The 27592-nt window shown below is 37.9% G+C and overlaps 1 protein-coding gene across 34 annotated transcripts in view; it reads right to left on the minus strand.

The window, feature by feature from the left end:
- Positions 1 to 27592, minus strand: part of NEB (nebulin) — a 215969-nt gene that overhangs the window by 132172 nt on the left and 56205 nt on the right. For all 34 annotated transcript variants that reach the window (XM_074363636.1, XM_074363662.1, XM_074363660.1 and 31 more), the window contains exons 41-64: positions 27189 to 27500; positions 26409 to 26615; positions 25835 to 25939; positions 25568 to 25675; positions 24626 to 24937; positions 23252 to 23458; positions 20180 to 20284; positions 19067 to 19174; positions 17269 to 17580; positions 16960 to 17166; positions 16457 to 16561; positions 15356 to 15463; positions 12346 to 12657; positions 11943 to 12146; positions 8686 to 8790; positions 7352 to 7459; positions 6698 to 7009; positions 6056 to 6259; positions 5683 to 5787; positions 5489 to 5596; positions 4157 to 4468; positions 3658 to 3861; positions 3047 to 3151; positions 209 to 316 (exon numbers count right to left, since the gene is read on the minus strand). In XM_074363636.1, the coding sequence (XP_074219737.1) occupies positions 209 to 316; positions 3047 to 3151; positions 3658 to 3861; positions 4157 to 4468; positions 5489 to 5596; positions 5683 to 5787; positions 6056 to 6259; positions 6698 to 7009; positions 7352 to 7459; positions 8686 to 8790; positions 11943 to 12146; positions 12346 to 12657; positions 15356 to 15463; positions 16457 to 16561; positions 16960 to 17166; positions 17269 to 17580; positions 19067 to 19174; positions 20180 to 20284; positions 23252 to 23458; positions 24626 to 24937; positions 25568 to 25675; positions 25835 to 25939; positions 26409 to 26615; positions 27189 to 27500 (4383 nt within the window). The remainder of the gene's footprint in view (positions 1 to 208; positions 317 to 3046; positions 3152 to 3657; positions 3862 to 4156; positions 4469 to 5488; positions 5597 to 5682; positions 5788 to 6055; positions 6260 to 6697; positions 7010 to 7351; positions 7460 to 8685; positions 8791 to 11942; positions 12147 to 12345; positions 12658 to 15355; positions 15464 to 16456; positions 16562 to 16959; positions 17167 to 17268; positions 17581 to 19066; positions 19175 to 20179; positions 20285 to 23251; positions 23459 to 24625; positions 24938 to 25567; positions 25676 to 25834; positions 25940 to 26408; positions 26616 to 27188; positions 27501 to 27592) is intronic.

Raw genomic sequence — 27592 nt, forward strand, 5'->3', positions numbered from 1 at the left:
TCACTGAAGACACTGTGCCTTTAAGATTATAGCAATTTTTTATGAACATCAAATTTTTCATCTCCCTTAAAACTAAGTTTTCGAAAAATCCCACACAAATACGTAGGGATATATTTCCAAAGGGCTAGGAAAGTTCTCTTAAAAGATCTGGTTCAGTGAAAATGTCATTTCAGAGTGACCACATCTTCAGAGTAAACTGGTAACTCACGTCACTGACGATGTCCCTGGAGGCCTTGGCCGCCACGATTGGGATGGCGTCGCTGCGTAAGTCGTAGCCTTTCTTCTTTGCTTCTTCGTTGGCGAGTTTGTACAGAGTCTAAATTTGGGCCAAAAAAAAAAAAAATCAGTTACATGTTGACATTCATATCCAAAAACTGACAGAAGACTCAAACAATTCACTAAGTTCTACACAGGTGGGTGCCTGAAATAAACTTTTGAGAGTTCTAAGCTTTCTGCATTTTTTGCTGAAGTTGAGACTTAAAAATGGTACCTACATGGAACATGACACCTTTGTTTTTTATTTTAAAACTTATTTTAAATGAACTACATATAGATATTATACATTGTTTTAGAACTTTTAGTTCTAACAATCAGTTTTGAAAAGGACTGGCAAAATTAAGCTGAGGGGGAGGGTATATCTCAGTGGTAGAGTGCATGCTTAGCATGTACAAGCTTCTGGGTCCAATTTCCAGTACCTCCACTAAAAAAATTAATATTATATAATATTATAAATTATTATTATTATTAAAAATACATAAATAAACCTAATTACCTCCCCCCACCAAAAAAAAAAAATTTAAGCTGTAACTTATGGGCCTATGATGGCAAAATGTGCATAGAAGAGAAAGTCATTCAATCCATTTATTTCGCATCATGACTGTGCTTGCTACTTGTGATCAAAGATAAATATGAGACCTCTCCCATCTTCAAAGTTTCTGGGAGAACTAATGGAAAGAATGATAATTTGTAAAACAAGCTGCCGAAAAGTCAAACCATGAAAGGAGATTTAACCATATTATTAAGAATGAGCGCCAGGAAGGAGCAATTTATTCTGAATTGAAAATCAGGATGGTTCCTGCAGAGGGAGTGACCTTTGCATTGGTCCTTGAGTGATAAATATGGTTTGAATAGACTGAGATGGCAGTCAAGAGCAGAGGGACTTGCATGAATCAAAGTACAAGGTAGGGGTGTCCAAGGAAGTGGGGCAGTGCTGGGGAATGTGGCAGGAGAGGATTGAGAAGAAACTGGAGTTGGGCTGTGAAGGCTTGGTGCTGAGTTTGTGTTAATTCTATAGGAAATGGGAAACCAACAACAATCTTCGAGGAAGAATGACACAATCAGATTTGCATTTTATCTTCCTGTCCTAAATGAGAAACACAACAGAATTAAACTAAGGAAACAAAGACAGAGAAAGCAGACCAGGCAGGTTAGGCACTCAGTTCAGGGCCTTCTTTCAGGGCCTATTCAAACCAACAGCAATGCACAGCATCTCTGAGCTTTTGCCACAAAGACAAGAGTCGAGAATCCCAGAAACTGAGTGGCTAGTTACAGGGCCTCTTTGTCTCCTAAAATTCCTGTTCACGCAGCTCATGCTTTCCCGTTACACTATAGGACAGGTTTAGCTGAAAATTCACTTCTTTTTGATTTAAGGGTGGGACTTGATGTTTTTTATTTTTGGTGACAATTAAGAGCTAGTTATACATGCATTAAAATTATGGTTTTCACCCCCCAAAAATGAAATGACTTAAGGTGGCAGCTAATCTATTTAAATTCTCTAAGTTACATTCTGCAGAAGAGTAATACGCTGTTGATTTATGCCATCAAAGAAACAATACTTTCCTCTCTGGTAGCACAAATCTCTGCAGTCTTAAACCAATAGGCTCATTCTAAGAAGAAATTGCAGAGATAAATGTCAGTCTTTGAACTGAGATTTAAGTTGCCAAATGTATAAACACATGATAGAGAAATCTGGTTTAAGACCATGTAAATGGTCTTAAGGTTTCAGTTGATCCCAAATCCAACATGCACCAGCAGTGACATAGTTGTCACGGATCCCTAAGGCACGGAGTGCAGAAATGGAGGCCAAATGCCCAGAAGAGGAAAGGCAACGTCAACTGTACTCCACACTAGTCATTCCTCAATCGCCGGATTTCATTTGGTTCTGAGAGTCACATTCTAGGGGGATGTCATATAAGGAAAACCCAGGGACTTGGTACTTTTGTATTAGAAAAAGAACCTGGGTGAGGTGGCAGGGGAGGCACCACAGCGGCTCCTCATCTCTGTGGAGTTGGCACAGATTGGTTCTGCAGGGTCTCAGTGGACTACCTGGGTCTGCAGAGAGAAATCTTCTAATGGAACTTTCCAGAATAAATGTGTTATGAGATAAGCTCCTTGTCACTGAGAACACTTAAGCAAAGGCAGGATGGTGACTTGTTGGGTGGGGACTCCTGCCCAGGAGGAGAGGCTGACCCATCAGCCTAAATATCTATGGTTCTGATATGGGAGACCATGGCTCTGTGCTCACAGAAAGTGTACAGGAAATGGGCTTGTTAATTAACACACTGACAGACCTTCTGTCTCTGTCTCTCTTTCTCTCAATGTTATTGGATTGTACTTGATTTTTGTCCTTGACTTAAATTTTATGCATTAAAAATCTTAAATTTTGACTCTAAACTACAATTTAGGAAAAATAAATCATATGTGGAAAGTCTATTTGGCACAGCTATGTAGCATAAGGAGGAGAGAAATGTATTTTGGTCTATTGCTAATTTCCAACTTAAAATAATAAAAGAGGAAGATCTAATTAATCTTCTGATTACCACACAAATCACTAGTTCTTATAATTTGCACTTCCTAAATGATAATTTGTGTTACTTGAAGACTGATGCTTAGGATGGTGATTGAGAAATTCAAGAGTTGGTATGCATGTGGAGTAAGAAAAGAGAGTCTTTATAAAGTTGTCATTTAGTATTACAACACCATGGAACAGATTAAGTGAAATTAAAAAACACCATGCAAATATCATAGAACTAGCATGTGCTCCCACCTCACTGTAGTTGATTTTGTTCATTCTTGCCAACATAATTTCTGGTGTGTCTGGCATGATGTGGATCTGGGTCTTGTCTTTGTCCCAGGCTTCTGTGTATAAACGCTATGAAGGAAAATATAAGAAGTCATCAGAAAAAAAAATTCAGTGTATAATTAATAGAAATTTCAGGGGCTCGAGAACTTTATAAACAAAGATAACAAAAAGTTATGCATTTCACACACATTATGTATTTTATACATATCATCAAGTAGTCAGTTCATAGTAGAACAGATATGTCTGAGTGCTTTCTGATAATCTAAATTTATGTTAACAAAGGGAAATTTAGAATCTTTTATGCAAAGATAATTTTCTACAAAAATGTGCCATTTTATCAAAGCCATGAAACAATTACTGAAGTAAATATTAAAATATAAATGACATATATATTAGATAGACAGATATGAAAAGATATAGACAGATAGATAGGTAGATAAAGACAGACAGACAGCAGACAGACAGATATCTTTTGTTGCTCAATGCTCTATTTCTTTCTTTTCTTGATCATGCTTCTTTTTCTTTGGTTCAGCTTTAGGAAGCCTACCTTGCTTCTCTGAATTTTGAAGCCTCACCTTGTTCATGTTGATGGCATTGTTCTTGGCCAACACTTGTTCCAGAGAATCTGTCACACTGGTAAATTTGAATTTGTCTGGAGGCTGGCGATAGATTTTATCACTCAAAATTTCAGTTGCTCTTTTGCATTTTTCCACATCCAAAGAGCCGATGGGAACCCAGCCAATGCCTCTCAACCACTGGAGGTCTGACTTGTACGTATTCTGTTGACACAAATAGTCAATAAATATTTGTTATTAATCTCTGCTTTGGGAAAATATTTTCATCTAAAGGATATGAAATAAAGTAAGAGCACTCTTGAAAATATAGTTTGGTGGACAGGCAGGGTATCAGACAACATTCCTATTTGGCCTGGAGGTTTAGACGTTTAACATTGACAGGGAAAGAAGAAATGCTATCCCCACTTGCAGGGACTGGGGAGCTTGGTGCCATCTATCCAAGGGGTGTTAATTCACTGATTTCCCACCTCCACACATCATTATGGGCCTCAGTACTCACGTCGCTCTGGAGGTCATAGGCCTGACGAGCATGGATGACGTCACTCTGGTCAGGCAGGCACGTCCACTGATGAAGGTAGTTCCTGTAGTCTATATCACTGACCAAGGTCTGGCACTTCTTGGCCAGCACCACTCCCAGCATGTCCACTGGGCTGCTGAACTTGGTCTTCCACTTCTCAAAGTCCTTCTTGTACTCCCTGTCACTCTGGATCTTGGCTACATGCATGGACCACATCATCTTTGGGTCATCTTGTATTGCTCGGGCACCAATGTGATGGCCAAGCTGCTTACGATAGCCTTCTTTGTATTTGAACTAGAAGAAGAAAAACACTCATAATCCCCTATTCTAACTTTAGTATAAAGTGATTACTAGACCCAGATTTTCCTATTCATTAAAAATATAATGATTCCTCCAAATATATAGATAATATGTGCATCTATATCTTACAAATCATTTAGAAAATAAAGCTTATATATGTATACAAAAAAATTAAAACATTATTCTTCCATTCATTGATAACTTCTGATGAAACAGCTTTGTTTGCACGTGTGTGTGTGTTTGTGTGTGTAATAGAGAATAAAATTAGGAGTCATACTGTGTATGGGTTTGTGCCTGCTTTTTTCAGTTATTACATAAGCATTTTTCTGTGTCGAGTATTCCCTACAAATGTGAATTTTAATGGCAACTGGTATTTCATTATACTGATATATATTTATACTTTTAACTTTTCTGCAATTGTTAAACATTTATTTTTAAAGGATGATGGTTACTTTCCATATTTTGGAAATAAAGGGAAAATATACTTCTGATTTCATGGACAAAAGAAATAGAAGGATAAAAGTTCCTAGAAATGTGAGCAAATCCATCTTGTAGGGAAAGTAAACGTCTGTAACCAATCACAGGATGCAGAGATAAACACGGTGCACGTGGATGGTTGGACTTTGAATAATGTTTCCCATTGCTTCAGCCCTTGTAAGTTCATTGGTTCACAGGGAACGGGTTTGGAAAGAATCCTACCATGAGTTTAGTTATACATAAGAATACATCATGTGGTAAAGTCAAGAGCTGTCTGAGCTACAGTCAAGTATCCAATGCTTTTGTTTAGCAGTAAATGGACAATATTTTGAAATACACATTGCTATGGACTCCGTCATAGCTAGAAGTTAGCCTTTATGTTGAGAGTTTCATTATCACTTTTTAAAACTATTTACTTAGAAAAAACTGTCAGCTAGAACCTTAATCTCATAGTTTACTTGCTCAAGTACATAACCTTGAGAAGGAAAGGAATCTTTGAGCCAAAGCTGAGGCAAAGAACACTTCAGGTGCACTTACTTCACTTGCAATGTCTCTGGAGGCCTTGGCCGCCCTGATGGGAATGGCATCTAGCCGCATATCATAGCCCTTCTTCTTGGCTTCTTCTAGGCCAAGTTTATATAGTTTCTGAAATAGACATAAATCGTTGTAAGTTTGATTTATAAAGTGCAGTGTAAGAAAAACATATTATGCACCATGAATATATTGCTTACCTCACTGTAATTTATTTTGTTTTGTTTAGCTAGTAAAACTTCAGGGGTGTCTGGCATAATGTGGACAGTGGTTTTATCTTTATCCCAAGCTTCTGTATAGAGATGCTGAAACAAACAAAAAAAGATGTGACTAGTACAGGCCAGTAATAAATCTGGCTCTTAATGAGAGTAAAGAGTCTGCTCTGTGAGTTGGTACCTGTGACACCTTCAGGTATAGATGTCTCATGTCAATAAGAAGCACACCACTTACTAAAACCCACTTAATACCAAGCCAAAGAATTGAATGTGATTTTTCTTTTATAGAAACAGATCTCAGTGTTTACACACAGCCATACAAAAATTAATACCCTCCTCAAGTAAAGAAAGAACTTACATGGTTCATGGTAATAGCATTGTTTTTTGCCAAAACCATTGGGATGGAGTCCATGAGACTGGAAAACTTGAATTTATCTGGGTGCTGACGGTAAATGTGGTCACTCAGAATCTGGGAAGCTCTCTTGTTCTTCTCATCCTCAAGAGAGCCAGTAGGTAACCAGCCAATGCCTCTTAGCCACTGAAGGTCTGACTTGTACAAATTCTGAAATTGTAAGTGATTAACTACTAAACACAAGCATAACAATATCCCCCTAAAGAATACACATTTTATATTAGTATATATTTCAATGCTTGAATTCTTGGGAAATTTAAAAATTTTGGTATGTCATGTAAATCAACAAAATATGCAAATTAGAGACATATTTTGAAAAACATTTTAAACAGCAAAACATAGAGAACGACCCAACTCTTCCAGATCAATAATCTAGAGGCTTCCACCAAAGCAATGGGTGCTTTACTGGTTCTCTCTTTGTGGAATAATGATGCTCCCAGATTTCTGGTGACCAGAAAGAGCACGGCCATTAGTCCAGGGAAAAAGAACTCAGTTGTATGAACTCAACTCGCCTCACTTTGGAGGAACTTTGATACTTAGGAAAGCAGATGTTGTGCTTTGTTGACCAAAGGAAAATCTTAGACTCACATCGCTCTGGAGGTCATAGGCCTGCTTAGCATGGATGACGTCACTCTGGTCAGGGAGGCACGTCCACTGATGCAGGTAATTCTTGTAGTCCACGTCACTGACCAAGGTCTGGCACTTCTTGGCCAGCACCACTCCCAGCATGTCCACTGGGCTGCTGAACTTGGTCTTCCACTTCTCAAAGTCCTTCTTGTACTCCCTGTCACTCTGGATCTTGGCCACGTGCATGGACCACATCATCTTGGGATCATCTTCGATGTTCCGGGCTCCAATGTGGTGGCCAAGCTGCTTGCGAAAACCTTCCTTGTACTTGTACTAAAGGAAAAAGAAATGTCTCATTTCTTTCAAAATTAACTTATGTTACCATCTTTGTGGCAAATTACAAAGCACATTAATTCCAAATATTTCACTAAGCTTAGAGAGCCACAGATTTAAGGCTTCTTTGATATGAAAGATTAAAGGCTAAATCCAGCTAAAAATTCCATACATAATAAATGCAGCCTTGAGCTCATCCTCATCCTAGACAACATCTCTGGGATCATTTTACTCTGTTTTAATTTGTTACTTGGCAGACTCCGTTCAATTTAAAATTAAACTGAGACCGCTTTGAAGTGAAAATTGCAATCTAATCAATATAAACAAGGGATAAAGTCTTACTTCACTGGCGATTTCTCGAGATGCTTTTGCTGCTTTGATTGGTATGGCATCAACGGGAAGATCATAGCCTTTTTTCTTCAGCTCTTCATAACCCATTCGGTAGAGTTTCTGTTAAGAGGTGAATATCACTTTGAAGAAAACTATTTTCCATAAACGTCTGCAGCCTAATGAATCCAATGTGCTAAATATTTTAAGAATTCATGAGACTAGTATCCGTGCTCTAGAATACTCAAGTGTAATTGGAAATTATGCCCATTGATTGCTGATGATCCTGTTTTAAACTTTAAAGCCCTTTAATTACTAGATCAACAAAATTCAATATCAGCTCTTCCCAAGTATTTATGAGAATGAGTCAGAAGCAAATTGACAGAGAAATGAAATATCACTTAGGTGCTGTTTTCCAATTAACTTTGAGTGTTCCATTGGAAGTTTTTGTTAGAAAAGAGCAATGCCTTTCAGTCTAACACCTCTAGTGGGGAAAAATCACACTTAACAGTTTACCTCTTCCATGTAGCTAATATGTTGTGAAATAGAGTCTATCTCACAATATAGGGCTGTCTAAAGTAGGGTCCACATTTGTAAGTAAGAAACAAAGTCCTTCATAGTTTTTTAAATGTAACATTTTTTGAGGAAAGTTTAAATATTGAACTTGAAAAGCTTAAGCGATATAATTTGCATCTTCAGATTTGTTATGTAATTAAATAATTGAGAATATAATTTAATGCACTTTATCCAGAAACCAGATTGTGTACAGTGTTTTTTGATTGTAGACTTTTTTATATTTTAGTCCTTTGTGTCATCACTCCGGTACATTACCTAATGCTAAAGTCTTTGTATTAGAGTTTAGAATTTGTCTTTAAAATATTTGGTTTTTACATCTATAAATTTCAGGAGATTATGCTATGATGACAATAAAGAATAAAAATGAAATTCTCCTGCATGGGTTTCTTATGCTTATTCATTCAAAATTATATTGAATTTCATGTGTGTCAGGCACTATGTTAGCTAACCACTACAGATCCAATACAAATTGTCTCTGCCCACAAGGAATTCCTATCCTCACAGGGAAGAACTATACAGACCACTACATTGTGGTGATACGCGTAGTAATGGGCTACAAGGAACAGAGAGCACCGCCCCCAACTCTGTCTGAGATACAGAGTGCCAATTATTTTGACATTCAATCTAAAACCCACTAAACGAGGACTCTAAGTCACATGTAGTTTATTAATTAAAATGATTCAAGCATTTAAAACAACTTCCAAATAAATTCGCTGCCTTAGAAGCAATTAAAATGAGTTTTGTAAAAACACATGCTGAATTTGGAAACTTACATCACTTGTATTAATTAAGTTTGCTTTAGCCTGAATAATGTCAGGTGTATCAGGCATGATGTGGATTTGAGTCTTGTCCTTGTCCCAAGCTTCTCTATAAAGTCTCTAAAATGAGAAATAAGAATTTTCCAGTTGTGTTGTTAGATTAGCAAATGGCATCGTTAACTCCAAACAGTATTACTTAATTTAGGTCAATCTAATTTAAGCAGCATAATTAATAGTATAAGCAGATAACAGCCTTTCCAAGCAGAAAAGACAGTATTTCTTGACTTATCTGAGACATAATTGTCTTCCAAAATATAAATTATGGATCACTTTTTCAAAGTTACAGATAATCCTGCCTGTCAGAAATCAACACAAGTTATTAAAGCCTCTGCCAATATCATCAAATAGGGCAGGAGTTCTCCATCTGTGGGATTAAAAGTTTCCCTCGGTGTTTAATTGGGAGACAGTCCTTATAACTTCTGAAAAGATGACATATTCGGGGTGTGTCTAGGAATTAGGGGGTCTCATTTCCTATCTGATTTATTACATAGTTACATCACATAATTATTTGGGAAGGATTAGAATTCCACCAAAGGATTTTGCATGAGATTTATCAAAAATCTCTTGTATGTTCCAGAGTCATCCTGTCTTTCCTTAACAGAAGAGGATTCAGATAAAAATCTCATTGACTTACTAAAACTAGGAGGTTAGAGTTTGATGAAAAACAGTATGTTTACATTGTCAGAGAATTCCCCCACAAGATACTCATCAATTACAAAGGATAAAATAGTAACTAGACAGTGGAGAAACCTGGTGACATCATTTTAACCAAGTGGTCAAAGTTAAAATTATCAGTAATGGGGCAAATTGCTGTCATATGCCTCCTGATACAATGTATGGAGGAGGATGCAACATGTGCTATCCTGCTAAAAATATGAAACCTGAATCTACTCATGAGGAAACATTAGACAAACCCGATTTTAGGGAGGTTATACAAAACAATTGGCATGTGTTCTTCACAAATGCAAAGGACTTGGAAGACAAAAGTGAGGAATCAGTTCAGATTAAAGGAAACTAAAGACATAACAAGTAAATTCAACGTGTGGTCTTGGTCTGTTCTTGGATCAGAAAATATTTTTTACTTGGTATAAAGGACCCTTGTGGTAAAACTGAATAAATTCTGTAGACTAGTATTGTTTCAACACTACTTTGCTGATTTTGATCACTGCACTGTGGTTATGCAATAGAATGTTCTTGTTTGGGGGAAATATACACTGAAGTATTTAGGGGTGGAGTGGCATCAGGAAGCAACTTACACATGCACACACACGTGGGAAAGAGAAAGAAGTGGGGGAGAGAGAGAAAAAAAGGCAATGTGACAAAATGCTAACAATTGGGGAATCTAAAAAGTGAAGATATATAAATGTATATACACACATATATAAATTATTTGTATGTCTCAACTTTTCTGTATGCCTGAAGTTATTTCAATACAAAAAAATTTAAAGTCTCATTGGTTTCTTGGACCCGTCAGCTTCCCTTTGAAGTGTGCAGTGTGGGATGTGTGGAGCTGGCACTTTTCTCCTTCCTGAACATGTTTACGATAGTCCTTATAATCCAGAGAAGGCGATTAAGACCTTCAGGGCTACAACAAAGCAAGGCTTGTGAAATTCCATGGACATTTATCTTGGTTTTATACTAACATTTCTGATTAAGAAAAGTTTGAGTTTCTCAACCTCAACACTATTGGCGTTGTATAGCCAACAACATGACGATTCTTTGCTGTGGGGGAGCTGTCCTATACATTCTGGGATGTTTAGCAGCATCCCTGACTTCCATCCAGTAGATTTCAGTAGCATGCCACCCTCAAGTTATGACAACTGACAAGGTCTCTGAGTGTTGCCAATGTCTCTTCTGGGAAAAAATTGTCCCTGGTTGAGACCCATTCAGTAGGACCACTTCTTTAATGGCATGTGTCACTTTCACCTCATGGAAAACAGAGGAAATTCTACTATTTGTTTATACTGTTTACATGTATTGGTCCACTCAGAAGGAGAGACAGCAGGTTCAAGGACTCAGGTGGCCCTCTCCTGAAGCCTGAGGAAATCAGTATCCTGTAACCAAGACACACTTCTGGGGAGGTCTGTCCTGAAACACTGATGTTAAGTTTCATGATCCAGGGTTTTTCTCTTGGCCACCATATTAGTTCAGAGCTTTGTAAACAGCCCTGTTTCACGGAAAGGTAAGACGCTTTGATTTCAAATGGGGAAATATTTTGCATAAATTTGTTGCTCTATTAGTCAGCCTGTTGGATTCAAATTGCTATCATAAAAACAAAGAAGAAATGGAAATACAAATATTCATAATAAAGCTGCCAGGTCAGCATTTACTATAAATTTTGGATCTTTGTAAGAAGTCTATGAGGGGTTGATTGGGAAAAGAGGAGCTACAATTTATCAAGTGCTTATTATATGCTGATTATGGGTTATGCATATTATATAAAAACTAATATATATGTAAAATATATAGCATTTAAATACATGGCTACACAAAATATATAGCATGTTACATATATTTAGATCCTTCTAAGTCCCAAGAGTTATTATTATTATACATCTATTTAAATTTTCTTACCATCTCCAGAATCTCAGTGCACATAATTCAACCCTCTACAATTTTCAAGGTTATGCTTTTAACTGAGCAATGATGAGTACTATTTCACTTCTCGGCACAGAATTACTCTACATATCTTTTATGTATTTTATTCAACAAAAATTTACTGAACACCTATTACATGCCAGACATTGGTGTCAATGCTGGAGAAGGAAATAATTCAGCTAAGTAAAATGCATTATAATCACTTGGCAGAAAATATACTCAGTATTATAACATTTCCACTGTGCCTATGAAAGATACTCAGAATGTCTCCCTCTTACACACTCTACCCCAACAAAATCTGGGTTTTTAATGCACTCAAGTTTCAAAGAAAAATATACGTTCAATAGTTTTCTGTTTACACTTTAGATAAATAAATAAGCAAGCAAACTTTGGGTGACAAAAATTGATACTAACCTGTCTGTACATGATCCAGTATAGGGTAATTGATAATTCAAATGAAGGAACCAAATATAAAACATTGTGCTGTGCTGTGCTGTGCTGTGCTGTGTGATGTGATGCTGTGCCAGTCTGCTAATTTACTAAGCAAACACTACTGAGTACCTACCGGGTATCAGGCACTATAATTTATTATTTTTTTCCAAAGAGTTACTCACATCACTCCTATTTTTGGCATTTGTCTTTGCCAGAACTATGTCCATGGCATCAGGAATGCTGGTGAACTTGTATCTGTCTGGAGGCTGGCGATATTTCTTCTCACTGATGATTTCTGAAGCCCGTTTATTCTTTTCTGCCTCCAAAGAACCCAGGGGACTCCATCCTATGCCTCTCAGCCACTCAAGGTCAGACTTATACAAATTCTGTGAAAATACAAAAAAAGCCATCAAAATCCCATCCTCATCTCAAGCCTTGACTCAAGTGATTCTATGCATTGCAAACAGTACAGTTTTGCTATTCAAAAATAATTTACCTTTTTAGTCTCTGTCTCTTTACAACTCAATGGCTACTTATATGAGATATGAAGTAATACATAAACTATGAGATTTAGTAGAAACTGACCTCACTCTGTAGTTCATAAGCCTTTTTAGCTTGAATAACATCATTCTGGTCTGGCAGACATGTCCACTGGTGCAGGTAGTTCTTATAGTCTATGTCACTGACCAAGTCCTGACATTTTTTGGCCAGCACCACTCCCAACATGTCCACTGGGCTAGTATACTTGGTTTTCCACTGCTCAAAGTCCTTCTTGTATTCTCTTTCACTCTGCATTTTGGCTACATTCATGGACAACACAAGCTTTGGATCATCTTGCAGACTCCGGAATCCAATATGGTGGCCAAGTTGCTTGCGGTAGCCTTGTTTATATTTAAACTGAAATCAGAGGAAACAATTCTCTTACTAACACAAACACAGGTCAAGTTAAACTGTTTGCTTTGTTTGCATGTTTCTTTTCCAAAACTGAAATGAGAATAAAGATGTCTACACTAACTTAGTGAGAAATGTAAAAACTTAAGTGGAGACTTCCAAAGAAACATAATGTCACTGAGTATCGGGACAGGTTATGATGAGAAATTAAATCCAGTGAGAGGCAGAAATATATGTTGAGATGTGCTAGACACTGTGTATGCTGATTCCAGGGTAGTATTTGATAAAGCTCTTGTGATATCCTTCTGGGAATGGTGGAAAAGTATGGCTGAATAGCAAAAAAAAAATTTGGGAAAATTCAGGACTTGATGAACAGGCCTAATGGTGTAGAGTAATTTATTAAGCACTAAGTTTTTTTTTTTTTTTTTTCAGTGGTTTGCCATATAGTTATGTCACATAAAGTTGTTCTGTTCAGGATCCATATTTTCATGCACATGTGGATAAAAATAGCTCAATATGTTAGATTAGAAAGAAAATTCCACAAGATCTCTACATACTGCCAAGATGGGTCAAAAAGAACTACATAAATGTAAGAAAGTAATAGTGAAATTCAGTATTTAGATTCAACTGGGGAAAACTGCATTACTATTGGATGGCAATAACAAGAATGATAATACTGATGGAGATGATAGCATTTACATGATGCAAGATGCTGAATGCACATTACACTTCACAGAAGTAGGTTCTACTCTCTCTTGACAGCCAGCTTCATGCTATGTATTAGAAACACTCAGGAGTTTACATTGACTGTAAGCTCCAAGTGGGCAATCTGAAAAAAACTGCTTATAAAAAGCAGAGTTTTATGAGATTCCGTAGGGGCACAGAAAAAGGCAAATCAGAAACTCCTTTACTAGGCCTGACATGAAACAAGAAAATAACACTGAGTTCTGAGGCACCCTATTTTGAGAGGGGTTTTGAAAACATAAATCACAAGTCAAACAATCAGAAGACTGAAGGACTTGTAAAGCTGAAACCAAAGGAGAATAAGTTAAAAAACTTGAAATGTTTGAAGGGATGTCAGGTGAAAGAGGAAAAACACTACTTTGTGGTGTTCTAAAGCCCAGAGCTGATCAGTAACATGTTTAAATTGGAAATAAGGAAATAGATCATGTCGAGTAAAGATGGTCCAGCAAGGGAATGACCTGCCCTGAAGAACACAAACATTCTTTTATTTGTAAGTATTCCAGAGACTGGATGACTACCTGTTGGAATGGAGAGAAGGTAGGACGTTGAGTGGGAGATTGGATTAAATAACTTTGATGCTATCTTCTAATTCTAAATTCTACACTTGTAACTTATTAAGTACTCATAAAAAATTGCTCTAATTTCCTTAAATTGTATAGATGCAAGAACCATTTGAACTGAGAGGAGATACAATCTAAAATGGTGGGAAATTCATTTGAATTTAATTTTAGGGTAAGATTTCAAGAGGTTCTAACAGATTCACATGAAAAGAAATTATGTGGTGTTGTTAGGAAAGTACTGACACAATTTCTTCAGTTCCGAAACTATCTTTACCTCATGGGAAACACATAACATTAAATAACATGAACACATAACATTAAATGAAAACGAGTTTACTTTCTGGGGACCATTCAAGAATCACTATTGCTTTAGATTCATCAACATATCAATTCATTTTAATGAGGTATTGACCTGCAAGCTGGAGAGTGGGTAAAAACACATCATCTAATTAATTTTCCAACACTTCTGGAGTACCACAGATTTAACTAGAACTAGAGAGATTCTTCCCTTATATTCTTAGAATTTATTGCCAAATTCTGCCTTTAGAAACACTTTCTCTCCAAACCAAATCCTTGTTTGGTTTTCTTTTAAAGATTCTGATTAAGAGGGTGTACTTCCCTATAAAATTCTGGCAATTTATTCCCTATAACCTGAATTTTTTGTGTTTAATTTTTGGGGTTAACAAAATGATATGTTTTTGTATTTGAAGAATATCTAAGTCAGATATTTGTAAAAATTTAATTAATCAGTAGAAACTATATCCAGTTAATTCACCAAATTTACTATCCTATCCAATCATACACAGAACTTGCCTTGGAGAGCAAATATCCTTATTTTATGAACTCTGGACCAGATATCCAGGGGAAAGTTACGTTCTCTGGATCTTAAGTCTAAATTCCTACAACTTTCTGTATTTTCTGTACCCTAAGCTAATTTATTATAATTATGTAACTACAAGGATGGGCTGAATAAAAAGAATTTGCAGCTGATTTTAAATATGAGCAAAGAAAAGCCCATTAACAACAGGTTGTTGAGGTTATTTATTATCTGGCACTTTGAATTTGCCTAAAATAGACAAGTAGAAAACAGGAAAATTATTTGTAGGAAAGCAGAGGAAAACAGAAATCTCTGGTTCTTTTGTAATGTCTAGAAACATAACATCTTAGTGTAATGCATCTTGTAGCTTCCCTGGCTCAGTCTCTGTTCAGGAAGCCCTTCTTTTGGTATTTGATCAGCAAGAAAGAAGGGTGAATTTAGAGTGAGTGAAGAGGGTAGAAGAAGATGAAGGGCATAGCATTACGTGTTGAAAGATATGGCCTTTCTGCAAAAATTGTTACCAGCACTGAGGTACCTGATTCAGGGTAACAGTATATCCTTAAAGAAGTCAAACTATACTTACATCACTAGCAATGTCTCTTGAAGCTTTGGCCGCCTGTACAGAAATTGCATCAACTGGGAGATCATAGCCTTTCTTCAATGCTTCTTCCCATCCAAGTTTATAGAGTTTCTGAGAATTATAGAAATTATTTAGCATTATTCAGTGTATATGAAAACCCCTTCAGATAATTGAGCAAAAGTTTACCTAAAGAGTAGACATCTGATTCTAACATTATCTATCATATCTCTAAAGATATGGATAAAAACAAAGCAAGGCTTTTAAGAGAGCACTGACCTAGCATCATGTGACCTGGCTTCAATTTATTTTTGTTATTGTTCTGAGACCCTCTCCCCAGCCCCCTGGTAGTATAACTGAGCATGGCCTTTTCTGTTCGGACACAATATTGTCTTATCAGGTATATTAGGTACTTTTTCCATGCAGTTAAGTATGGTCTAGGCTCACTATAACACAGATGTTAGAGTAACTGATTTAAAAAAAAGTCAGGTAACAAAATTTTAATTACCTAAATGAGAAAAGTAATAGATAATGAAATGCCTTTTGTAAGGTACAAAAAATGAGTTAACCTTTCTGAATCAAATTCATTAAATGGATGCATGTGTGTTAAAACTAAATAATAATAAAACTAGCTGAAAGGTCATCCAGTGCGTAGTATGTGGCAGGCACTGTGCTGAGAACCTTGCATGGATTTTCTCGTTTGGTTCTCACAGCAATTCAATGTCATAGGTACTTTTATGGTCCCAGTTTTAGGGATGAGGACATGAAGGTTTAGACCCAATGCTATACAACTCATAAATGGCAAAACCAAAGCTCATATCAGGTCTGCTTGGTGCAATTTTTTCTTTCCACGACTATTTATTGATTTTCTACTCTGTGCCAAGCACAATGAGTACCAAGATACACAAAACAGACACAGTGCCTACCTCCAGGGAATACAGAACTGCTGCCAAAGAGCTTGCTCTTAGCCACCATATTTTCCAGCATCCCTAGGCTAACCAGTTTGAGTCATTCATTTCCATTGCTTCAGCATTTACATCAATTAGATATCACCATATCATTTAATATGTTTAATTAGTTTCAAGCCAAATTTTTATGTAGTTTTACCTGACTGTACTGTGCTTGATTTTGCTTGGCTTGTAAAATATCTGGTGTATCTGGCATCACATGAATCTTGGTTTTATCTTTGTTCCAATCAATAGTGTATAAGTGCTAGGAAGTTAAAAAAAAAACAACAGACATTTAAAATTTGAATAACTTTTTAGGACCAACAGTAAAGAAAAAATATAACAGTATTTAATGCACTCAGTTTGAATTAGATTATATTAATTTACTAACTAAAGTATAAAATTCAGAAAAGACATCAAAAATAAATTCAGATTTTAAAAAATAATTTAAAAGAACAAATAATTTCTAATTAGAAGAGAGATAAAAGAAGGGAGATAAAAATAAGAGATAGGCAGCAGAAGACAATGGTGTAGGGGCGTGCTCTGGTACTATCTGCTACTGCAGAGAAGTGATGGGCCCAAATTAAATTTCCCAAACCAAAACCAGAGGCTGCTAGCCCTGCCTCCCTGAGAGCTGTATGGAAGGACAATTGTTCTGTGTACCTTGTTCATGGTATGAGCATTCTGCTTAGCAAGAACCATGTCCATGGAGTCGATCAGCTTCTGAAATGGGAAGTTGCTAGGGTGCTGGCGGTATTTCTGGTCACTGGCATATTCAGTTGCTTTCCTGGCCTTCTCCACTTCTAGAGAACCAGCTGGACTCCAGCCAAGCCCTTTGTACCATTCATTGTAGTCCTGCTTATATTCGTTCTGTGAAGAGAAGAAGCAAATTTTACTTTACCATATCAAAGACTGTGATCTCCCTTCTCATGCTAGGAATGCAACCATCACCCAGGAAGAATAGAGCCTTACATCACTCTGTATGTGATTCATATTCTTGGACAGCTGGATGTTCATGGCGTCTGGAAGAAGGATGTATCTGTGGATCAGGTGCTTGTAGTTGGTGTTCGTGACGTTGGCTTGGGCATCCCTGGCAGCCGTGACACTGAGCATGTCAGCAGGGGTGTGGTAGCTGGTCTTGGTCTTCTCATAGTTCTTCTTGTACTCCCGATCAGACTGCATCTTAGCCACTTGCATGGAATGGACTAACTTGGGATCATCCTCAAGACTACGGAAACCAACCATTTTTCCCCTCTCCTTTTCATAACTGTGTTTGTATTTATACTGTAAAGAAAATTTGAATATTTATTCAGAGCAATTCCTTTGACTAGAAATCATTCTAGTGTTAATATTCTGTATCTCATAAAAAGTGATGTTTGTATAGAATTCTGCTGTTCACAAAACACATTTTTCACATTTATTTGTGTAACTTGTTATTCACAACTACACCTTGTGAGGTTGATAGCAAAGTTACTGTTACTGCTCCCATTTTATAGATGAGTATGCTGAGACCCAGAGGGGTGAGTGACTTGCTAAGGTCACTAAGGATTAGAATCCAGATCTTGATGATCTACCACACTGACTTCTACACACATGCAGTGTTAAAGAGATCTCCAGTAAATGATAAGATTACAGCAAACGAGAAAAAAGCAGAACGTTCTAAGCAGCTTAACGCTGTCCTAAGAAGTCATTTAGCCAGTCTTGATGAAAATAAGCTCAGTTACGAAATACGCAGTGTCATTTGAGGGTTGCTTTATATTTGTGGAGCTCCTTTTAAAACTCTCCATACTGGTAGAATGGGGAAGAGATTTGACTATTTATCACCAACTTCTGCCTATAGTGGGGAGATCCTGATACACGGACAGCTTCTTATTCTGCCTGTCTCTTGTGCGTTTTGGTGTGCAAGTTAGGGGCTGGGAGATGGGAGAGCCATGTAACTCTAGCATAACAGAGGGAGAAGAATGTGGAGTTCTCAGGACAATGTAGGAGTGGGATAGGGATGGCTAGGTAGGAAAGATGAAGAGCAGAAATGGAAGAGGAAAGACTAAGTATGATGGAGAGGGGCAGCTAAGGAAAGAGGGCTCTGAATGTGCTCTTCCCATTACCCCCAAATCATTAAATGCTCACTGTGAGTGATTTCTCATGGAAACAACCAAAGGAAAGAATTGAGTTTCATATAGGTGATGTGTTACAGCAGTAGTATGTCGCCACAGCAGCTCTCTGGGAGGGAAAGCCCTAATGGATAGTGTTTGCCAATTTCTGTGGTGTCAATACTCCCATTATGGCTGATGTTAAGCTACCAACAGTTTAATGATTGGTTTGCAAAATTCTTGATTAATAATCAGCGATCATGAGCACAAAAGATTGGCAATCCCAGCACACTCTCTCTGCAAGACACCCTGTTAGGAAGAGAGCCTGACAGGCAGGAGGCAAGAACAACCCAAGTCTTCATTAAGAAAACTTAGTGAAGGGCTTTGGACTTCTGCAGGCCAGAGCCTTGGTGATGGAGTTCAAAGTAAATTCACCCAGATCTCATGAGTCACGGAACTGACATCAAGGTGATCATAATGTGTTTGGCATTCTGCTTCTTCAGAAATACCAGAGAAAACACAAGAAAGAGGCTAAGAAACATTCACAGAACAGAACGGGGCTATTGTTAGCAGGTATGCATTTTTCCCCTGTCTTAACCATTTGGTTTTTCTAGATCTCAGCCCTTATTATTTTGGTAGATTAGAAGCCCCCAGCCAGGTGACTGCATCCCTGCACTTACGTCGCTTGCAATATCTCTTGAGGCCTTGGCAGCTTTGATAGGAATTGCGTCAGTTCTGAGATCATAGCCTTTCTTTTTAGCCTCTTCCAAAGAAAGTTTGTAGAGTTTCTGGAAAGAGAGGCAAAGGAAATCATTTTCTTCTAAATAGGAAAGCCTGGAATTATTTTAAAAGAGTCAACAGGTACTGTAGCATCTTTTTTTTTATCTTGCAGGAGAACGCTTCATGGGTGATTCAAGGGCTGGATGTTCTCACATGTAACATAACGGTGTTTGAAAACAAAATATATTACAAATTAGAACATCTTCAAGAAACAACCAGAAAAAGTAAAAGGTACTGGTCTCTATTAGGTTTTAAGTATGGTTTTTTAAAAATGGGAAAGCCCAGTAGATTCTCATTGATGCATTTTGTCAAATAAGAGTCAAGAGAAGACTACAAAATAGCCATATTCTTACATCAAAAGACTTCACTGTTTTGTAATTGACACTTTTATTTATATCATTGTGTGGATTCTGCAATCCAAAAGGAAGTCTGCAACCTCAAATCTCTGTGTAATTGAAACGAACAAAAGAAAAAAGAAACTGGTAGGATTTGAGGGTTTCCTAGCAACTATGATTAGGATAAGAAAGGAAGTGAAATAAAACACCTATGCATTTTCTAACAGAAAGTGTTTCACATTCTAATGGGGATTGCCCTAAATTCTTCAAAATGTTCATCTTCCCTTTCCATTTAACTTTTCCTGACACTCCCTGTGTAGAGCCATCTCAAAAGCTCGGTGGAGGGACTAAGAAAGTCAATCCTGGGAGTCTCTCTTCCTTTTTCTCTGCTTCTGGCCCCTCAGCCCTTCTTTTTAATTCTGTTAGCTTGATAAGAAATACCTGCCCCGGAACAAAATCCCCACTGTCCTTCAAATTCCTAACTGCTGGGCCCGAGGCCCATAATAGTTCTACTCCTACTCTTAGCAAAGCAAGATTAGAAAGAAAGATTCTCCTTTGTGGATTCCCACTCTTATGTTCAAAACATTCACTCTCATAATTGAGAGACATTATGTAATTTATTTTTACTGGGTCAACTAGGTGGAAAAGAAAGATGGCAGTGGAAGGAATTATACTTACATCACTCATATTAATTGCATTTGCCTTTGCCAGAGTAATCTGGGGGATATCAGGCATGATGTGAACTTTGGTCTTGTCAGCCTCCCATGCTTGTTTGTAGAGGTGCTGGAAAGTTAAAAAAAAATACTAGAAGTTAGTATTTAAAATCTTAAAAGGAAGTCACATAGTACATATATATCAATGTATACAAATTTCAATATTTTATGTATCTTTATTAACTAGCTTTCACTTTTAAAAAAGTTAAAGGAAAAAGTGCTCATTCAAACAAGACAGTAGAGTCTGTAAGATGGAATGCAAAATGTCCTGTTCTCCTATTTTAAAGTCCACAGAGAGTCCTTTTTTTTTTTAATATAAATGAGGTCATATAATATATAATGTTTGATTATATTGTTACCTAATATTATAGGTTAGACATCTTTTAACTTCCTTAAAATAATTTACTTCATTCATTTAAAGAGCTGTAATATTCCATGAAGAAGTGTAACCCAATTGATTTTAACAGTTCTCCATCGATAGACATTTGTTGTTTCCAGTTTCTTTCTACTATAAGCAATGGTACCATTATCTATGTGATGGGCCTAGAGATGCGCCACCCAGACACCCATTCAAAGAAGGACTTGGACTTGTTGCCCCAACTATTGGCAGACAACCTCCAAACTGTCACCTGCTCCCTTACTCAAGAGCACACTCTTCCCTGCTGATCATCCAGGGACTCTTCAAAGTTGGGGTACAAAGGCCTGGCCGTTCTGCCCACTGCAGGACACTTCTGGCAGGCCATACATGCTCAACAACCCTCTGTGGCATTGGCTGAGGCTTCGTAGTACCAGTATCACAGTTGGCCCCCTCCTGCCTGTCCTCCCTCCCAAAGGTTCTGATCCCTGAAAAATGCCCTGTACTCCAAATTCTAGCTGAGCATCTCCTTTTGGAGATCCTAACCTGTGAAAAATATTACTGTGTATATGTATGTACGTATATCTTCACACACACACACACACATACAAGGATTTCTGAAACATATTGGGCATCTGCATTTTTAATTTTAACAAATATTGACAAAAATTGTTGATTAGAAGTTTACATTAACTTCCTTGCCAATACCATAGATAGCACAAATTTTTTAATCTCTGCGAGTCTTATAGTTGAAAAATGCTGTCTCTTCATTTTAGCCAGGTTTGATTAAAAAATGAAACCAAAACTTCTGGAGTCTTCTTCTAGACCAGGGATCAGTAAATGTAAAGAGCCAGACGGTGACTACGTTAGGCTTTGTGGGTCACAGACTCCCTGTTACTAACTACTCAACTCTGTTGTTAAAGTGCAAAAGCAGACACAGACAATTTGCAAATGAATAGCTGTGGTTGTGTTACAATTTTACTGACAAAAATGGTAATTTTCTGGTCTCGGTTTTAGACCAGCACAACCCAACAGAACTATCTGCAATGATGGAAAAGTTCTGTATCATTTGACACAACAGCCCCTAGACACATTGGGCTACCACTCGAAATGTAGCTAATGTGAACAAAAAACTAAATTATTATTGTTATTTAATTCTAATTTAGATTTACATCACCGCATATGGCTAGTGATTATAGTATTGGACAGTGCAATTCTAGTGGAAAGAGCAATCGTTAGTCATCAGAGTCTTGGTTCTTGTCCAGACCAGGTCATTGACTTGCTGTGTGTCTTTAAGGGAGGTGCCTTGCCTCTGTGGGCCACCATTTCCTCAACTCTGTAATGAGGGGATTCAACCTGATGATCACTGAAATATCTCGCAGTGTTAGCATTTTCTATTTCTATGAGGCTCATCTTGGCATTATTATTCTAAAATGGTAATCTTTAACATTGAAAAAAAATGAACTGTCTAAAATAGTATTTTAAAAATAAATATATGTTTGTGACAGTTTAAATTCTAAATCTTAAAAGAGGCACTGAGATTTGTGTCTTGTCGTTTAGACAAGTCCTTTTCAAGGAGGTTGATCTTGACAAATTTCTCCTTCAGGGGAATCCAGAGGATTTACTCAGAGACTTAGCATAATACAGCTTCATCTTTCTGTATCATTTGCTGCAACTATTTCACGTTCAGGTCCAAATTATTTCCCCCTTTTTTCCCTGACCAATTGCATTTATAATTGTGATCCACATAATACAACCAATGTTGCTGCAATTATGTTATCATTTGTAGCTTAAAAAAGGATGTCCAAGGTTGATGTGCTTGTTGGTTCTGAAATCAACTTATGGCTAATAATGTAAAAATGTAGTATGGCTTTCCTGAGGGCTGGAATCATTAAGGATCCAAGAAACTACAAGTGGAGAACAATTACTCTCAGGATTGCCAGAGAACAGAACACCCTGGCTTGGAAAGCTGCTATAGCTGCATAACCTAGGAGTTTTCATTTATTCCATCAGAAGAGCAAGGAAGCAGTGGTGGGCTGCAATGCCCAGCTGTTATCAGCCCTACAATTTACTGATTCAGCATCATGAACTTCTACCTAAATTCACCTTAGAGAAAGGGGACTCATTTTCAAAATTTGCATTAAAAGAAAGAGCCCATATTTATTTTGTTATGTCTATTGGGTAAGGTGGTTCATTGAACATTTGAAGGGGGACATTTATTAGGACTAATTTCTATCTTTTTTAAACTACAAGACCCTTTTTCAAGGTAGAGGAAACATTAATTATGAAGCCCTAAAACTGTTATCAAAACCCGTAGACTAGGGAAAGGGGGTGGGAAGGAATAAATTTGGGAGTTTGAGATTTGCAAATGTTAGCCACCATATTAAAAAATAGATTGAAAAAACAAAAAACAAAACAAAAACAAATAACAACAAAAAAAACCAAGTTTCTTCTGTATAGAACAGGGAATATCAATATCTAATAATAGCCTTTAATGAAAAAGAATATGAAAATGAATATATGTATGTATAAGCATGACTGGGACATTTGCTGTACACCAGAAATTGACACACTGTAACTGACTGTACTTCATTAAAAAAAATTAAAAAAAAACAAACCTGTAGACCAAATGTAAGCTATGCCTGGCTTCTCCCTGAAACACTACATTATTGAAAGACTTACTTCATTCATAATTTTTGCATTATTCTTGGCCAAAACCATGTTCATTGAGTCCATCAAGGTGGAATACTTCAAAGTGTCTGGGTGCTGGCGGTACTTCTTTTCACTGAGAATCTCCGTGGCTTTCTTGTTTTTCTCAGCCTCTAGGGAGCCCAGAGGGAGCCATCCAATACCCTTCATGAAGTCAGCGTAGTCAGCTTTGTACTCATTCTGCAAAAGAGGAAACGTTTGGGGGTGAGAAGAAACCAAATCTTCTAAGAACCATGAGCAGGTATTTAATACTCCATAAGTTCCACTTCAGGAACTTTTCAACCAACAGTATATTCACCTTTAACTACTTTCATCCCTAAACTTGATCTTTTTCACATTTCATTGCATGAGAAATTTAAAATAAGCAGTAATACCTTTGTGATTCATTTGTTTCACTCAACGCCTTCATAAAGAAAAAGTACTAAGAAATACCAAATAGATCAATCTTCCATGTGACTGTTACTATATCAAGAAAGGTGACCATGTTGGAATAACCTTCTTACAAAAATCCCCACACCCCCTTGGTTAACAGATGACTTAGGGGGACCTCATTTCTCTCTTTTGCTATAAGCCTTTGAGTACCAGCACTGTTACAACTTCCTTTAGGTACGCCAGAAACCTCACTGGTACTCTGTGTGAATTTCGATTTTTCCCCTCAATCCTGACATTTCCCTCTACAGTTGTAGCCTGGTTGCTTTCCCTTGGGCACTTACGTACCTCCCCAGCAATTAACAGCTCAGCTCTTACATTTCCAAAAAGAACTACAGGCTTGGCGTGGCCTACATTTCGTTCATAATTTCAATTCACTTCACCCAGCCACCAAATGGCCTGTATAGCTGAATTTTTGGCTTTTTACTCCCTGTACCTTCCTCACATCCATTCTCATAGCTGACCTCAGCCATCACCTCCTCACTGCTTCATCAGTCAGTAAGATGGGCAATTAAAAAGTTGGAAATGAGAGCTGGTTGGGAGTGAGGGAAGTAGCTACCAATTTATCTGACTTTCTGCTTTACCTCCTACTCCTTAATCAGGAGTTTATGCTCTGACTCTCTGCTTGATGTATTTCCTTCAACACATTCTTTCTGAAACCAAATTTCATTTGCTATTGCTGAATCTATCATCCACCAACGCTCACCACAGTAACAGTAGATAGAACTGATCTACTTTTGTGTTAAAAATAAATAAATAAGTGAATTCAACCTAAGGTGAAAAAAAAATGAAACACCTCATTGGGCAATTACACATGAATTTCTGTCAGGATTTTCAAAATGTCATTACTCATGGTCATTCACGATTTGCTTATTATCCAGAGTAAACGCTCTGCAAGTGTTGCGGCTGTCAACGTACATCGCTTTGAATATGCATCATGTTTTTGGCCAATTCAAAGCTCATGGCATCAGGAAGCATGTTGTAGGTGTGGATCACATTCCTGTAGTTGGTGTTGGTGGCCACCTCCTGAGACTTCTTGGCTGCCACCACACTGAGCATGTCCACCGGAGTGTGGAAGGATGTCTTAGACTTCTCATATCCCTTCTTGTACTCCCGGTCTGACTGCATCTTGGCCACCTGCATGAAGTGCACCAACTTGGGGTCGTCCTCTAAGCTCCGGAAGCCAATCTGTTTCCCTTTGGCTTGTTCATAGGCTTGCTTGTATTTGTACTATGGATGGAAAAGAAACATGGTAATGAGGATAGTGAAGGAAAGAGAACCAAACGTAATTCACTAGATGCCATTAGCTTTGTCACAGCTACTCTAACTTTGGAAAGGGAGGAGTTGGGTGGGGAGGGAGCGGGGGACAGGGAGCAAAATCTTTAACCTCAAATTGCTTGCCAGGCTTGAGTCCATGGGGGGAAAATGATCTCAGGGTTAATAAAAGAGATGTGTAAATAAGTTGTTTTAGGGAGATTTAGAGAGCAGCCTTTTCCCATTCAGCTGCGTAACCAGCAGACAGGGCTGTTTCTTATGGTGCATCTTTACATTCAGGAAAGAGCTTGGTAACGGCTCTTCTGGGAAAATGTGTAGATCCCTATGCTTGCTTAGAGTTCCATAAACAACTTAAGCACTCTACAAGCAACACGTTTTAACAAGACCTTGTCATTTATCGTATTAAATAATGAACAAATGATCAGAGAGGCCTCGGTTTGGGTGAAGGGGGATGTTTTGTGTTACAGGGGATGAGGGACCCACCAACCCTGGATAGAGCTGACTGCAGCTTCCTGGGTACACACAAGCTTGGCTCATTTGCCCTTTTTTCGTTTAGACTAAACAAGGCCTAGTGGAAGCACTTACATCACTGGCGATGTCTCTGGAGGCCTTTGCAGCCTTTATTGGGATGGCATCAGGCCTCAAGTCATAGCCTTTCTTCTTTTCTTCTTCCCAGCCAGCTTTGTACAGTTTCTAAATGATGAAACAGAAACACACCAGCATCTTGTTATTCGGGTTAGAATGTGGATCCCAATTTTGAAGTGGGTGGCATGGGAAAGACAGATGTTCCACAAACAGTAGTTCCCTTCAACGTCCTCTCCCCATTTTTGTGGTTGTTGATAATTTACTTACATCACTCATGGTGATTTGGTTTACTCTCGAGAGTAAAATGTCTGGAGTGTCAGGCATCACGTGAATGGTAGTCTTGTCTTTGTTCCACTTTTCAGTGTAGAGCCTCTACAACAAGAAAGGCGGGCACGTGATTGTTCAGCAGGACAAATACATAGTGTGCTAACAAGAGGAAGAGACTCATGTCTCCACGGTAGAAGAGATTAAATCTGATATTGGAAAGTGGATGAAATAGCAGGAAGATGGGCTGATGAGACTAGACACACAATTTTAAAAATCATCAAACAAGGGAGCCCTCTTTCACTTAAACAAATGCCATTTGCCCCAACCTCGCACTATGTGGAGTTTTGTGGTTCTGTCACACACTCAGCGTGGTGTTGACAGACAGCCTGGGGTTGGTATAAGTGAGAGCTCTCTAGACACGACAAAGGTTATAGACTCTGCCCTCTCCCACCATCACCACAGCCACAGTCATCAGAAAGACGACAATACTGACAAAGGTCATGGTGGCCCTGCCAAGTTCAACAGCCTGAGCACTGCAAGGGTTCTCAGGCTGAGGCCGCAGGGAACTTCCTACCTTATTCATGATCAGTTTGTTACTTTTGTTAAGGGCTTGTTCCATTGTGTCCATGGCATATGTGAACTTCAGCTTCTCTGGGTGCTGGCGGTACTTCTTCTCACTAAGAATCTCTCCTGCTTTCCTTGCCTTCTCCACCTCCAGCGACTCGATCGGAATCCAGCCGATCCCTTTCATCCAGTTGGTGAAGTCGGATTTGTACAGGTTCTTTACAATGAAAAAGGAAATTTTCATTTTAGAAAGAGTCAGGGTTTCTCTGGCCAGATGATTTGCTCATTTTCAAAAAGAAAAATAAAAGGATGAGGAGACAGGAGGAATAACCTGCTTTTTATTCTCTACCATCTTTCAGAAAAAAATTAGTTATGAAAGTGATTGTATTCATGGTGCTTTTGAACAGGAAATCCTACTTAATAATTCCTTTAAAATTTTAACTTTTGGGGAAAAAGTTTAACAGAATTTTGCACTGGAAGGGATACTGTATTGCACTCATTTGGACCTCTTAGTTTTTCACAGAATACATCAACATATTGAGTCCAGTATCTAAAGTTTAACATATATATATATAAAATAACCAAAGGAAAAAAAATATATGTATAGGTATGAATATATTTCAAACAAGTGAAATCCAAAAACTCCAAATTCCGGAGAGAATCCCTATTTATAGTGAGTCCAACCAGCTTTAGGATGGAGTAGGTGGAATTGCCGATTTCTAGTCCTCCCCTCCCACCACTAGAAATGGATAACTAATTCTATGCCAACAATCTGCTGACTGCTACATACATCGCTTTGAATCTGCATCGCGTTCCTGGAGTGCTCCACATTCAAGGCATCAGGCAGCAGGGTGTAGTGGTGGAAGGGTTGTCTATAGTTGGTGTTGGTGGCAACCTCCTGAGATTTCTTGGCTGCAGTCACACTGAGCATGTCCAAGGATGTGTGATATCTGGTCTTGCTGGCTTCATAGCCCTTTTTGTACTCACGATCTGACTGTATTTTGGCTACATTCATGTAGTGAACCAGTTTAGGATCATCCTGAAGGCTGAGAAATCCAATTTGCTTGCCTTTGGCTTTCTCATAGGCCTCCTTATATTTGAACTATGTGAAAAAGAAGAGCAGACAGAAGTTTAATGAGGTAAGTTGTAGGAAATACTAAAGTGTTGAACTGAATTTCTATCACATATTAAGCA

The sequence above is a fragment of the Camelus bactrianus genome, chromosome 5 (genome assembly GCF_048773025.1).
Source record: "Camelus bactrianus isolate YW-2024 breed Bactrian camel chromosome 5, ASM4877302v1, whole genome shotgun sequence".
NCBI lineage: Eukaryota > Metazoa > Chordata > Mammalia > Artiodactyla > Camelidae > Camelus > Camelus bactrianus.